Here is a 14,862-nt window from a genome sequence, read left to right as displayed (position 1 = left end):
CGTATATGATTGTAACACATGCAACTCAATGTGAGCCCTGTACCCCTGGCTGGTATTGTGTGTCAGGCACCCTGCAACTGTGTCCTGCAGGTCAGTAAAGCAATTATTATATTTTCAAACATAAGTTGAAAAACTAATAGAAGATATCATTGATTAAAAACCCTCGACACCAGCAATTCTAGGTCTCTCAAACAACAATACGGTGTCCCTCATTACTTAATAAACCTTTTTAGGGTATCTGTACTTTAATTTACTTTTTACTCCATACATTTTCCCTGACACCCAGAAGTACTCATTTTGAACTGCTTAGCAGGACATGAAAATTGTCCAATTCATGCGCTCATCAAGAGAACATCCCTGGTCATATCTACTGCCTCTGATCTGGCGGACTCACTAAACACAAATGCTTTGTTTATAAATGATGTCTGAGTGTTGGAGTGTGTCCCTGGCCATCTGTAATTTGCAAAAACAAGAACACTGTGCAATCTGGTTTGCTTAAAGATTCACTATGCAGAAATTGCTCCTCCATTTCCTGGTTCCTAAAATACTAATAGTTCGCCTAATTTTAGTTTATGTGACAAAACAAGCAAGTATAGTGTAGAGAATCATTGTGCCATCTAAACCACTGTGAAATATATTTTCTATAACCAAAACTATTGTATTTTCAGCTATTTGAAGCTGGTGTACAAATCCGAATGTAAAAGAAGCAAAAGTGTAACTTAAGAACGGGAAGCATAGAAATAGCAGACATATAACAGCTCTACCGATTCTTAGACTTGCTTATGATGGGAATGACAGATCTATAAGACACTTTTCTATGTGAATTTGGTCAGCTTGGCCAAAAAGTTACATATTGCAGCTTTTATTATAAGGAATTTGAAATTATTTATACTTTTACATGTACTTTTGATAATCAAGTATATTTAACACCAAATACTTTTAGACTTTAACTCTAGTAGTATTTTACTTGATATCTTTCACTTTTACTTAAGTGATTTAAGGCATCTTTACTTTTACTCAAGTATGACAATTGGGTACTTTTTCCACCACTGCTCATTACGAGACTACATTGATAAGGATATGAAAATCGGCATCTATCTATACTGTATTATCACAGCACCCCACAGTGAGAAAAAGTGGAACTTTTGATTGAGTGGCACATTGGTTCGTACTCTTGCACCAAGAAAAGTCCAATCTTTTTTTTCTTCTTTGCCCTCTAGGTTTTTACTGTCCCGAGGGAACAGGATATGACTTGAGAGCTTGTCCAGAGGGCACATACAGCCCTGAGCTGGGCTTGACATCCATCAGCCAGTGCAGACAGTGTGACGGTGGCCATTACTGTCCACTTAGGAATGGCACCTCAGTCACAGGACAGTGCCTGGAGGGGTATTACTGCTCCTACGGAAACACCTCTCCACAGCCTTCCTTTCACTCTGCAGGTGATGCACCATTCATGTTGGACAGTCTCTATCTAATAATGGCTCTGGTCGCACTTTAAATTGACTACAACTTATAAAGAATTCATAGAATGTTCATAATGTCTTCATGAGAACTATATATATGCTTCGTAAATATTTTATGAGCAAAGGTCTTCACATCTGGTGATATGCCAAATGTGGCATAACCCTTTTGTCATCCATTATAATGAAATTAGCCTATGAATGGTTTCTAAAGCATCTAAGGCCTTATAAATGATCTATGAAGGGTACATAAAGATTTTAAAGTTACAGTTTGTTTAAAGTGGGACTGTGGCTCCTTGTATTACAACTCACATGCACATTGGATCTGTTTGATGAGACACTGTACTGTCTTTCCTTCAGGTGGAGGACCATGCCCTGCAGGTCACTACTGCCCTAGAGGCACCATCGATCCTCAACCTTGCCCCATTGGCACATTCAGCAACCTGACCAAACTAGTCTCCCAGGTATATTAGTTTCTCAAGGCTCAATACGCTCAATATTCCTGACATTTCCTCCCAAGACCAGAGCACAGTGACTGCAGCCTGAGCTGTTGTTGCTATGCTCGACCTTCTCCCATAGAACGGCTGCCGGCCCTGCTCCCCAGGTTATTACTGTGACGCGCCTCGGCTAACAGCGCCTACAGGGGAATGCTGGGAAGGTTTTTATTGTCGCCGTGGAGCAGTTTTCCCCAACAGCCCTATCAGAGACAGCCGAGGAGGGCCGTGTCCACGAGGTAACTCACCAATCCACACCTCCCCTGGCTTCGCAAATTTAAAGGACTCCCCAGAATACGGTCTCCATCTCTCTTCTCTTTTCTCTCTTTCTCTCTCTCTCTCCGTTTTCCTCAATCTTCTTTCTCCCCAAAGTGCTGTCTCTGTTGCCCCTATTGTCTCTGTCTCTCTCTATCTCTGTGTGTCTTTCTCTACTTCTCTCTCTCTGTTTTTCTCTCTCCACTCATTGTTACCTATTTCTCACACGCAGGTTATTTTTGCTCTAAGGGTTCGTCAGCTCCGCGAGAGTGTCCCCAGGGAGCCGTCAGTTTAGAGGAGGGTCGATCCAGCTGCAGCCCCTGTCCTCAGGGGTACGGTTACACACACACACACTGCTCCCTCAGAGCTACTTCTCTCTAATACTGCTCTAACAAAGTCACGCACACACATGCCCATAGGCTCCATGGGATTAAAGCTGTGAAGATAATATTATTGAATCATGTTGTTTTATCTTTGACTCCCGAGTGGCGCAGCAGTCTAAGGCAGTGCTAGAGGTGTCACTACAGACCCAGGTTCGATCCCGGGCTGTATCCCAATCGGCTGTGATAGGGAGTCCCATAGGGCGGCGCTCAATTGGCCCAGTGTCGTCCAAGTTAGGGAAGGGTTTGGCTGGGGGGGATTTACAACTAGGCCGTCATTTTAAATAAGAATATGTAGGACTTGCCTAGTTAAATAAAGGTTAGAGATCTATTATGTAATATCTACAGCTCCGAGCCTGTTCCTCTTTCTAAGATCTGCTTTTATGGAGTGCATAATGAAATCTGACAAATTATTATGCCCACATTTTTGATTCCCGGAGAGAACGTGACACGTGACACACACGCACGTGTGTGTCACGTGCGTGTGTGCGAGTTCTCCCTTGGGTGTGTATTATGATCAATCAGATCCCAGCTTCTTACATATAGTATTTCTTTCCTTTTCTCCAGTTATTACTGTCCTGGCAACAGCTCCCTCCATGAAACCAATGAGTGCCCTGCGGGTCATTACTGCCCAACTGGCACCTCCTCTCAGTACCAGTACCCATGCCCTGCTGGGACCAGCAACCCACACGCTAGGATGGGCAGTTCACAGGACTGCCTGCCATGCCCCCCAGGTTGTACACATATCTATCTGGTTGTTATTATCTATTTCATCTTATTTCTAATTCTTTTAATATATCAAACAGTTCTAGATGTCAAAAAGTTACTTTTCAAGATGCCTGCGCTGTGGTAATGCACATCATTAATTCCACCAACTCACCCAGGGTGAAGCCAAGCGTCAAACTCATTAGCCATAATCTAACAACATTGTTCAATAACCATTATAATGAAATACTTTCTTAAATAGGCCCCTGGCAGTGCAGTGACTTCCATTTTGAAACGTAGGTTATTTTTGCTGGACTGTATAAGTTAACCCAACTGTACATCATCTGTACAGGTATACATATAGTAACTGATAGAACTACACAGGCCTTTTATTTAAACATTTCTTAACATTTAACATGTTTGAGGTGCAAGCAGATGCCACATTCACCCATTGCCCCATTTGTATAGCTATTTTAAAAGGAGATCTATCTAGTGATCCTGGTCTGATTGAGTGCTGGTCTAGGATCAGTTTGCCTAGATGATAATGAATAAGCTTACATGTAATGGGAGGACCTGATCCAAGATCAGATGAAAACAGGCCCTGGTCTGATTGGTCCTACCTCCTTTTCTCAGGGTTTTTCTGTGGCTTTCCTGGACTGAGTGCCGTATCGGGCCAATGCATCGCTGGCTATCTTTGCCACTCTGGAGCAGTATCCCCGAAACCAGAAGACGGTGTGACCGGTGAACGGTGTCCCCAAGGTCATTACTGTCCAGAGGGCTTGGCTGCAGCGCCACGTCCCTGTCCTCTAGGATATTACAGCAACACCACCAGGAACACACAACTCTCTGACTGCCTGCCCTGCCCTGCAGGTTGGTGCTGATCAAACACATTTTATTTGAAGTACAAACCACTATTCTTTATCTTATGACGAAACACATTCTGATGGATATTTGACTGATATACTGCACATGCAGTTTCTTCCGGGAGGAAAAGCTATTTCAATTCAATCTGAATAGCGATTTATATTTGACTGGCATAAAAAAAGGACTTTTGTTGGCCTCCTTTTATATTGCGCCACAGTGAAGACTTCTCTCTCAAATGCAGGGTTCATTTGTGCCAGCAGAGGGCTCTCCCTCCCTTCTCATCTCTGCCCGGCTGGCTCCTACTGCCCATACAGACACAACTCCAGCCTCCCTGGATCTATCACCTGCTCAGCTGGGCATATGTGCCCACTTGGCAGTGCCATCCAGGTTCCCTGTGTGCCAGGGACTTACCAGGATCAACCTGGGCAGGTAGGGAGGAGGACATTCATAGCAGTATATTTCATCTTGACCACCGGTCTAGTAAAGCTGAACAGTTTGTAGGGCCAAGAGCTTTTCTTGACCATGTAATCTAACCAGGAAAAACTCAGGGCCCTAGTTGTAGGTTTTAACTGTGCTTAAAATAAATCCTGGTCTGGTCAGAAATAAACTCCAGACTACATACACTGAATGCTGCGTGTTAATTACTATGTTCTATGTCATCTCTTTCACAGGCAGAGTGTTTTACCTGTCCAGCAGGGTTTTACTGTGCAGGCTCAGTACATCCTAACACAGAACAGGGGGCGGGAACACACATGCCAACCCCTTGTCTGAAGGGACACTACTGCCCCCCAGGTAGAGCATATAGGGCACTGTACTATTTGTCTGTATTGAAATAAGTGCCACGCATACCATAGTGGCGAAGAAATTGCTGAGAATGACACTAGACTATATGGCATCTGTGTGTGATTTTTTTTTTGGTTCTCTAGGCACACGGTCTGGTGTGGAGTACCCATGCCCAGCTGGCACGTTTAGTGGGCAGACCAGCACGTCTAATAAGAGTGGGTGTGTGCCCTGCCCTCCAGGGAAGTACTGCAGCTCTGCAGGGTTGGCAGTGCCTACTGGGCAATGCTCTCCTGGGTGGGTGGCAGCGTTATTAAAAAAAAAACATGTTGAATCGTATCTCTGGTTGAGCATGTATGGTCCTTGAGATTTATGTTGTGTTGTCTCTATACTTGTGTTCCCGTTTCTTCCTCTATTTTCACTCTCTCCATCTATACCTTTCTTTCTTGTTTTTTTCTATCTCATTCTTTCTCTCTTTCTATTTTCTCTCTTATTTTCTCTCTTTCCCTCTACCTCTCTCCCTCCTTCCCTCCTCTAGGTACCTTTGTATCCAAGGTTCTGTTACTTCTCAGCCAGCTGGAGATCCTACAGGTGGAAAATGCATCGCTGGGTCCTACTGCCCACTGGGTACCAGTCACATGCTTCTCTGCCCATCTGGCACTTTCAGCTCCTTAGAAGGTGACATTTAAATTGGGGACATTTCAATATGAAGATCTTTTTTTATATATCCTCTACTTTATGTATCACATTTATGTAAGCGTGGTTGCTGTATATGGCCCTTATAAATTATAGGTTTGTCATTATCTTTTAAATAAAATGAACACATTCATATTGATTACATATGACTGAATGGATGAATTATATGAAAATTATAACAATTAATAAATGTAATATATAATATTACTATGGGAATGAACTCCATATGTTCTGGTGTGTTTGCTGTGCAGGGGCAGTATCTGTGGATGCCTGCCAGCCCTGTGTGCCTGGGCAGTACTGTGCAGACTTTGGCCTTGCCTCGCCATCTGGTCCCTGCAGCGCTGGGTTCTACTGCCCAATAGGATCCACAACCCCCATGCCAAATCATAATGCAACAAGTAATAATGCAACAAGTACTTGAATCAGGTATTCTAGTTCAGGGCTCCAACAAAGTGAAATGTCTGTGGGTCCCCAAGGAGAGGTTTGAAAACGGCAGATTCATTCAAAATGAGTAGAGACAGGAGTTTTTCCTGACTATGTGTGACCTAACCAGGAAAAACTCTGGTCTAAAGTAATGGTCTAGATCTAGCACCCTGGCTATTTCTTTGACAGGTCATGGGGTCAGGTAAAACTCCAGGCCACACTAATGATAATGACATAACATATGTTGTCCCTGTTACAGGAAATGCAACTTCTGTATATCCTCCTCGTGATGGAGAGGTCTTGGAACAGATCAATGGAGACCTGTGTCCAGGAGGCCACTACTGTCCGATTGGGACAGCTCAGCCAATACCCTGCCCACCAGGTACACTATATTATAATGCACTCGGACAAGTTCCAAGGGCAATAGAACCTAATAGGTGTAACAATAAAGCTGTCATTGAGGCAGCTCATTAGAAAATGTAATCTGTCACTGTCACTCGTGATCGATGTGGCATTGTTATGCTATTTCTATCTAGTGTGTGTGTGTGTGTGTGTGTGTGTGTGTGTGTGTGTGTGTGTGTGTGTGTGTGTGTGTGTGTGTGTGTGTGTGTGTGTGTGTGTGTGTGTGTGTGTGTGTGTGTGTGTAGTGCGTGCATGTGTGTTTGTGCCACTTTCGATAACACGTGATGTGGTCCGTTAACAAGATTAGACCATGCTAGACCAGAAATAGATATTTTCTTTGTTTGGCAGCATGATTTATGTTAAGTGTCTACGACTGTCGCTAGATTGAATAAACTGTTCATTTAGTGCTCCAAGTTGTCAGACACAAGACAGACTCTTGGCAGGCTACATTATGTCACTCGTTGGTAAAAGGATGGTCTTTCTGTGGAACAATAATCAAATTAGACGCAATTACAAGATATAGTAGAGCATTTCCGCCCTCTAAACTCTCGTGGACAGATTACGCAATATTTCACTTCCAAGTTAACCGAGATTAACCCCCCCCTCTATTTTCTCTATTCCAGGCACCTTTCTGGGTGGATATGGTGGTCAATCAGAGGCAGACTGTGAGGCTTGTCCGTCTGGATTCTACTGCCCTGTGTGGGGGCAGACCACCACAGACCTCCGCTGTCCCCAGGGTTGGTTCTGTCCAATAGGCGCTGTATCAGGGCATCAACCAGGTAAACCGGGTACAGCCAGGAAGAGAATGGCCTGGTTCCTCCCTAGGTTCCTTCCTTTTCTTTCTTAGTTTATGCTGGCCGCTGTGCTTTTCCTGCTCTTTGGGGTCTGAGCAGGGTCATTGTAAAGCACTCTGTGACATCTGCTCATGTAAAAAGGGCTTTATGAAACAAACTTGATTGTTTGCTCCATACTGCTGGCTATTATGTGCAATCTCATTCTTCTCAGAGTACTCATCAGCCAGGGAGAGAAGGAGAAAGCCAGGGATGGGTGAATCACTGTAGATGAATGGGGATAATGTCCACCCATTTTTTGCATGGCATGACAATTAACAAAAGAAAAGTTGGCTGCTGCACATACAGAATGGCTCTGTGCTTGCCAAAAGTGTTATTTTTTTTGTCTATTTCCTCCTTTGGTGAGGTGCTGATTAACGGAAAATAAACAATACAAATGAAAAAGAAAGTTGCACGCTCAAGAACAGATGTGTGTGACTTTCTTTTTCATTTGTCTATTTTCTGTGTCAAATTGAATGTGCATGAACACTCTCAATTTCATTGGATTCATTTCCTCATCAGCCAGGTTCATAAATAGCCTCCATAAATAGTATGATGCAAGTCCTCCATGCTTCCACAGTCATTACACCCACTTCTCCCTGCAGTCCACAGGGTCTCCCAGCAGGGGGAAAATAATCCAATAGCGTTGCCATGACACCTAATTGAATATTTATAACGTTCGCTTCTGTTTCCTGTTTTGTTGCACTGTGTTTAGAATGTCAGTGCCCGTCTGGTCATTCGTGCCCGTATGGAAGTGCCAAGCCTGTCATCTGTGCCCCTGGCACCTATCAGTCTTTGACTGGTCAGTCTACATGCAAGACCTGCCCACCAGGTGCCTACCATGTTTGCCTGTATGATTCAAGGACACTTTTCTAACACATAAAAGTCTTATTTTCGATGCTATTCGGCCTAAATCCTAACTTGGAAATCCACACTTTTTAGCTAGCCCGTTCAGATAGCCTGGTCTCAGATCTGTTTGTGCTGTCTTAGGGTCATTGTCACAGTGTTGGCAAGATGGCACAAACTCATCTGGACCAGGCTCGATTCCACACTACATGAAATTTGTCATCCTTTTAGCATAGCTTTTATGTCTTTGGTAAAAATGACTTTTTGATAATAAAGAACATTCTATTCCAGCCAGCTTCACTCTTTACTTTTCTGTTCCAGGTTTTTACTGTGTGGAGGGTACCTCTGTCCCAGCACCGTGCCCAGCTGGCAGTGTGAGTCAGGCTGAGGGGAGAACATCTCAGAGGGAGTGTTCTCCATGCCCTCCTGGGCTCTACTGCAATAGCAGTGCTCTAACCTCTCCCTCAGGACCCTGCTCTCCAGGTCAACACAGGATAATGTTTTAATAACGTTTTAATATCATACCATTTCAGACTGCCCATGCTCTCCAGGTTAGACACACTATACAGTAATAACATTTGAATAACATTTGAATAAGATATCGTTTCAGGCATTGCCCATCTGCTTGGGGGACTGCGTTTTTTCCCGGCAGAATTTCTCGTGACCCCACCCCAAATCTAATGACACAATCAAATCAAAATGAAAAGAAACCAATGAATACATCTTTCTCAAAAAAGTTTGCATATTGTCCCATGCAATTGACTGTTCTCGTAATTGTTTTTATTTTGGCTACCCCACTGCAGTTCCACCGTCGTGACCCTGACTTTGAATACCATTGCGTTACGTGATGGCAATCTTGGTTTCTGTTTTTATTGACTAGCTGTCCGTTGTCTTTCCTCCTGTATGTCTGAAAGGCCACTTCTGTTCCCGTGGAGCTACTATTCCTGATCCAGTCTCCCAGACCTTTGGGGATGTCTGCCCTCTAGGACACTACTGCCCTGAGGGTAGTGGGTCGCCCAGGCCCTGTTCTGTGGGTAGTTACCTTCCAGAGAGGGGTGCTTCATCCCCCTCCCGCTGCTACCCTTGTCCCCCAGGACAATACTGCCTCAACCCAGGCTCCTCACATTTCACAGGTGTGGAAAAACTCTCAACATTCATATCAACTAATGACTAAATGAAACTAGTGCCTAATCATTACGCAGATTCTGTTGCAAAACGTTTCGTATGTTGTAAAATTGTAAAACGTTTTACAACAGAAACCGTTTACTTGAAACTGAATAAGCAAACAAAAGTTTCTATTGGACAAATTGATCTATGTCCCTCCCTGTTCCGTTTGCTTTGCTTGCTTCCGTTTCGTTCTAATACGGTAAATGGTTTCCGTCAAACCAGGGCCCCGGCATTTGGTCATGTGACCAGGAAGAAAAATATGTGGATACATATCATACAATTAGGCTCATTTGCACATTTGTAATTTCATGTTTTATATCAAGTTTGTACCTTGTTTTATGTTCACGTCAATGCCACGCTCCTCTATACTGTAGGTCGTTGCTCCCCTGGTTTCTACTGTAGTGGAGGTGCAGACAGTGCTACACCCCAGGCTAACTCCTCCCAGCTCAGCTGCCTTTGTGGCATGATAAAGGTCCATCCTACTAACCACGACCTTTGTTCCTGGTTACACAACACTTCCTGCTCACCTAACAGTATAGATACAGGTAAGGGAGTGTATATTTGACCATCAGAAAATAAATGGTGGCAGACGGCCGGTACGCTAACCCAATGTTAAAGGCCCAATGCAGATGTTTTTATGTCAATATCAAATCGTTTCTGGGTAACAATTAAGAACCTTACTGTAATACTTTTTATCAATTAAAGTCTGTGTGTTTAAGCTAGAGCCTTTCAGTGTGAGACGAGTGAGGATCTTCTGAGCTGTTTCTCTCACAAAAATCAAATCAAATCAAATGTATTTATAAAGCCCTTCTTACATCAGCTGATGTCACAAAGTGCTGTACAGAAACCCAGCCTAAAACCCCAAACAGCAAGCAATGCAGTTATAGAAGCATGGTGGCTAGGAATAACTCCCTAGAAAATCTAGAACTTAGGAAAACACCTAGAGAGGAACCAGGCTAAGAGGGGTGGCCAGTCCTCTTCTGGCTGTGCCTGGTGGAGATTATAACAGTAGAAAACGTTCGCTGTCGAAACGTTGGTTATTAAACGTTCGCTTAAACGTTCGCTGTCGAAACGTTGGTTATTAAAATTTTTGCATCTGAGCTCTTAGAGTGTGCGACTTTCCTTTATTTTCTAGTCTTCTGCTCCGCTAGCCAGCACCTCGCCTTTATAGGTGTGCGTTTCTTTTTTCTAGATGGAGATTATAACAGAACATGGCCAAGATGTTCAAATGTTCATAGATGACCAGCAGGGTCAAATAATAATAATAATCACAGGGGTTGTCGAGGGTGCAACAGGTCAGCACCTCAGGAGTAAATGTCAGTTGGCTTTTCATAGCCGATCATTCAGAGTATCTCTACCGCTCCTGCTGTCTCTAGTGAGTTTAAAACAGCAGGTCTGGAACAGGTAGCACGTCCGGTGAACAGGTCAGGGTTCCATAGCCGCAGGCAGAAAAGTTGAAACTGGAGCAGCAGCACGGCCAGGTGGACTGGGGACAGCAAGGAGTCATCAGGCCAGGTAGTCCTGAGGCATGGTCCTAGGGCTCAGGTCCTCTGAGAGAAAGAAGGAAAGAATTAGAGAGAGCATACTTAAATTCACACAGGACACCGGATAAGACAGGAGAAATACTCCAGATGTAACAGACTGACCCTAGCCCTCCGACACATAAACTACTGCAGCATATATACTGGAGGCTTAGACAGGAGGGGTTGGGAAAGATCATATGGTTCTGGAAAGATCATATGGTTTGTGTTACAAACTATTTAACCTAACCCTCATTCACAAACCTAACCTTAACCATTAATTCATTTTGACCGCTATGCCTAAATTAAGTTTTTCTTTTGCTGGTTGACTATCCACTTCCGACAGGTAAACCAATGTCATGGACTCTATAGTCTCTACTAACAGACTGCCAAATAGCTGGCCAGCACACACGCAAAATTTGGTTCTGGGTTCTTCTGAGATGATGGACTGTAGAGCTTGGAGGTGAATGCAAATGAGTTACAGTTGGAGGTTATAGCCTAAACATATGTTTATTTCGTCATGTTCGTTTTTAGATGGAGATAAGAGCTGGATGGATGTCGTAACTAGGCCGTGGTCAGGTCAGGCCTTGGCCGACTCTACACCTCATCTCAGGAGCCCACTTTATAAATGTGCTAACTTCAAAGGCGATGTATGTCCCAAAGGTATGCATTGCTCGCTATGTGAACTCTTGTACTCGAATGGTTGCTTCTATTTATGCCAATAGACTTAAAAACTATGCAACATAAAAACAGATAGCTTTTTTATTTAGTAGATAGTCAGGCTTTTTTTAAAACCGTGTTGTATTAAAGTGTGTTTTCTTGTAGGGCATACTAATAATGGACTGGATTAATATATTATTTTTTCAGGTTTTCAAAGTGCTTTACATTGTATGGGTTTAAACTCACCTCATCCACTAGCAATGTATAGCATCAACCACAATATGTGTATGACTTTCCTACAGGTTTCTACTGTCCTGTAGGATCGGCCTACCCTCAGCCCTGTGACACTGGCTTCTACTGTGGTCAGACTGGTCTGGAAGCCCCCAGTGGCCTCTGTACCCCAGGCTATTTCTGCTCCAGGGGTTCCACGACCCCTCACTCCTCACTCTGCCCCCCTGGACACTACTGCCCCCAGGGCACACCTCTCCCTCTACCTTGCCCTCCTGGAACCCTGAAGGGTAAGAAACAAAAACACTAGCTTGATCCGAAATCTGTTTGTGCACAAACAGAATCTGGGACCAGGCTACAACAACACTGTTGCTTCGCTGTTTAATGGATCCCTGGTTAAAGTTTTGACTATGACGATCATTGCAGGATGTTTAGAGATTTTTGAATATCCTGCAAGGATCCTATAGGTCAGGATACTGTGAAACATTGGAGGATAGGCCACCGCTTTTTAAAAATAAGTTGCAAACGCTATCAGGAAGCTTTGTACTAATCCTCATCAGTGTTGAAGAGTCACATCCCTCTGTTGTTGTTGTCGATGCTGATGTCCTCACATACCCTGCTATCGAGCGTTTCTTATTTTACAAATTCAGACAGAACCTCCCCATTTTGGAACCGATTTCTTTATTTTCTTGCTTACTGAACCTGACCCTGATGTCCTTACGTACGCCACTGGCTGTCTCCCTGCTAGCTATTTACTGGTGCTGTGGAATATGAAAACATAGTTCATTTAAAAACATTCTCCCCATGGCTACTATGACAGAAAGGTTGGTCACAATTTAATCTGTGTTTTGGAATTAAAATCCTATATAATCAATGTTCTATAACACTCAGTCTGATGTGAGTGTTAGTCTGATGTGATTTTCTGATGCTGACTAACTGATCTGTGCCACTGTGTGTTGTTAGGTCGATCAGGCGGGTCCACAGTGGACGATTGCCAGCCTTGCCCCCCTGGTCATTACTGCGATCAGATAGGCTTGGTCGAGCCCAGCGGTCAGTGTGCTGCTGGCTACTACTGTCCAGGGGGACAGAGCACTGATAGACCGTCGCAACATGTATGTGGAGTTGGTCATTTCTGCAAGGAGGTTAGTGCAAATGTCCTCGGGGCTTGTGCAGTAATAAGTATGGCTAATTTACTATATCCATACTCTACTAGCATACCACCTAGAATGCATGTCCAGTACAATGCTTCTTGGAAAATCGTATTCCACAGATAACAGTGGTAACTTAAATCATACTAATATCATACTATGTATTATATGTCATATTACAATTGTGTGTTGCTGGTCTTTCAGGGTAGTGTGAGAGAGAGAGCCTGTGCCTCAGGCAGCTACCAGCCTAGTGAAGGTCAGCACCGATGTGAGGTGTGTCCTTCTGGCTTCTACTGTCTTGAAGAAGGTAAGCAGGTATAACTTATTCATTTTTTTTCAATACATTTTGTATTGATGTCTTGATAAAATATGAAGATAGACCCATCACATCATAGATAGTCACACACAAATATGATGTCATGATGACTTCCGATCTTTCTGTGGCACCCACTCCCATCAAAGTTGCCCATCCCTGCCTCAAACCAATCACCAGGACCGCAATCTTCTTCCAAACACTAACAGAAACACATCCAGGTCTAGAATGGGCTGGAGCAGGGGCTGGGGGACCGCTAGCATAAGCCATATATTAATGTGTGTAGACCAGGGCTCTCCAACCCTGTTCCTGGAGAGATACCCTCCTGTAGGTTTTTTGCTCCAACCCCAGTTGGAGCCAACCTGATTTAGCAAATCAACCAGCTAATTATTAGATTCAGGTGCGCTAGATTAGGGTTAGTGTCACGATCCTCGTCTTCGTCGTCAGACGATATAGCGAAATCGCTGTCGGAGAAAGTGGACCAATACGCAGCGGGTTGCGTGTTCAACATCATATTTATTAAAGGACGTTGACCACGAAAAAACAAGAAATGCATACAATACGACAGGAGACAGTTTCGCAGGCTATACCTAGCAGTGCAAAAAACAACTACCCACGAAACACAAAGACAAACACACCCTACTATATAGGACTCCCAATCAAAGGCAACTCAACACACCTGCCTTCAATTGGGAGTCCAACCCCAATTAACTAGACATAGAACCACAGACATAGACCAGTGACAAACTCCATAAACATACATCAACTCCCCTCTGCCACGTCCTGACCAAACTACAATAACCAAATATACTCTATACTGGTCAGGGCGTGACAGTTAGAGCTAAAATCTACAGGACGGTAGTTCTCCAGGAATAGGGTTGAAGATGATTGGGGTAGACCTAGTTATCTTGCTTTAGAGTTAATCAGAAGAGACTCCTCACAATAAACAAAGAGATGACAATATCAGAACTTAGGATAAGACCCAGATGCAGACAGCTAGAGTCACAGATGTTTATTGACCCAAACAGGGGGCAGGCAAAAGACAGGTCAAAGGCAGACAGATGTCCGTAATCCAGGGCAGAGTCAATAAGGTACAAAACAGCAGGCAGGCTCGGGGTCAGAACAGGCAGAGATTAGTAAATGGGTCAGAGTCAGGCAGGTACAGAATGGCAGGCAGGCTCGGGGTCTGGAAACAAGAGACAAAGGGCTGTGAGAAAACATGAAAAGTGGGATGAATACAGAAGGTACGGGGCAAAAGAAGATGAACAGCAGAGGGGCTAATGATCTTGGAGATGGGGAAAGGGACAATAAAGCGGGGGGAAAGTTTGCGGGACCTCACCCAGAGGGGCAGGTCACAAGTGGACAGCCATACCCTCTGCCCAAGACGATACCGGGGTGCTGGTGTCCGGTGGCAGTCTGCTTGTTGCTGATACCTTGAGGTGGTCTTGAGAAGAGCCAACCGGGCTCTCTTCCAGGTACGGCGACAGCGGCGGACAAACATCTGGGCTGAGGGTATGCTGACCTCTTCCTCTTGCTCTGGGAAGAGCGGGGGCTGATATCCCAGGAACACTCGAAAGGCGAGAGCCCAGTGGCAGAGCAGGGGAGGGTGTTGCGGGCATATTCAACCCACATGAGTTGCTGGCTCCAGGTGGTAGGGTTGGCAGAGAGAAGGCAGCGAAGAGTCGTCTCCA

General features: G+C 44.3%; 1 protein-coding gene across 1 annotated transcript in view; it reads left to right on the top strand.

The window, feature by feature from the left end:
• The first annotated feature begins 3,287 nt into the window (after positions 1 to 3,287).
• LOC115162776 (zonadhesin) overlaps positions 3,288 to 14,862 on the top strand; it is a 53,128-nt gene continuing 41,553 nt past the window's right edge. Inside the window, exons 1-13 of the mRNA XM_029714204.1 lie at positions 3,288 to 3,323; positions 3,928 to 4,164; positions 4,400 to 4,587; positions 4,830 to 4,950; positions 5,085 to 5,235; positions 5,477 to 5,616; positions 5,886 to 6,032; positions 6,317 to 6,439; positions 7,083 to 7,196; positions 11,357 to 11,485; positions 11,785 to 12,000; positions 12,674 to 12,852; positions 13,063 to 13,165. Of these exons, the coding sequence (XP_029570064.1) occupies positions 4,519 to 4,587; positions 4,830 to 4,950; positions 5,085 to 5,235; positions 5,477 to 5,616; positions 5,886 to 6,032; positions 6,317 to 6,439; positions 7,083 to 7,196; positions 11,357 to 11,485; positions 11,785 to 12,000; positions 12,674 to 12,852; positions 13,063 to 13,165 (1,492 nt within the window). The 5' untranslated portion in view covers positions 3,288 to 3,323; positions 3,928 to 4,164; positions 4,400 to 4,518. The remainder of the gene's footprint in view (positions 3,324 to 3,927; positions 4,165 to 4,399; positions 4,588 to 4,829; positions 4,951 to 5,084; positions 5,236 to 5,476; positions 5,617 to 5,885; positions 6,033 to 6,316; positions 6,440 to 7,082; positions 7,197 to 11,356; positions 11,486 to 11,784; positions 12,001 to 12,673; positions 12,853 to 13,062; positions 13,166 to 14,862) is intronic.

The sequence above is a fragment of the Salmo trutta genome, chromosome 26 (genome assembly GCF_901001165.1).
Source record: "Salmo trutta chromosome 26, fSalTru1.1, whole genome shotgun sequence".
Lineage (NCBI taxonomy): Eukaryota > Metazoa > Chordata > Actinopteri > Salmoniformes > Salmonidae > Salmo > Salmo trutta.
This window is presented reverse-complemented; position numbering and strand designations above follow the sequence as displayed.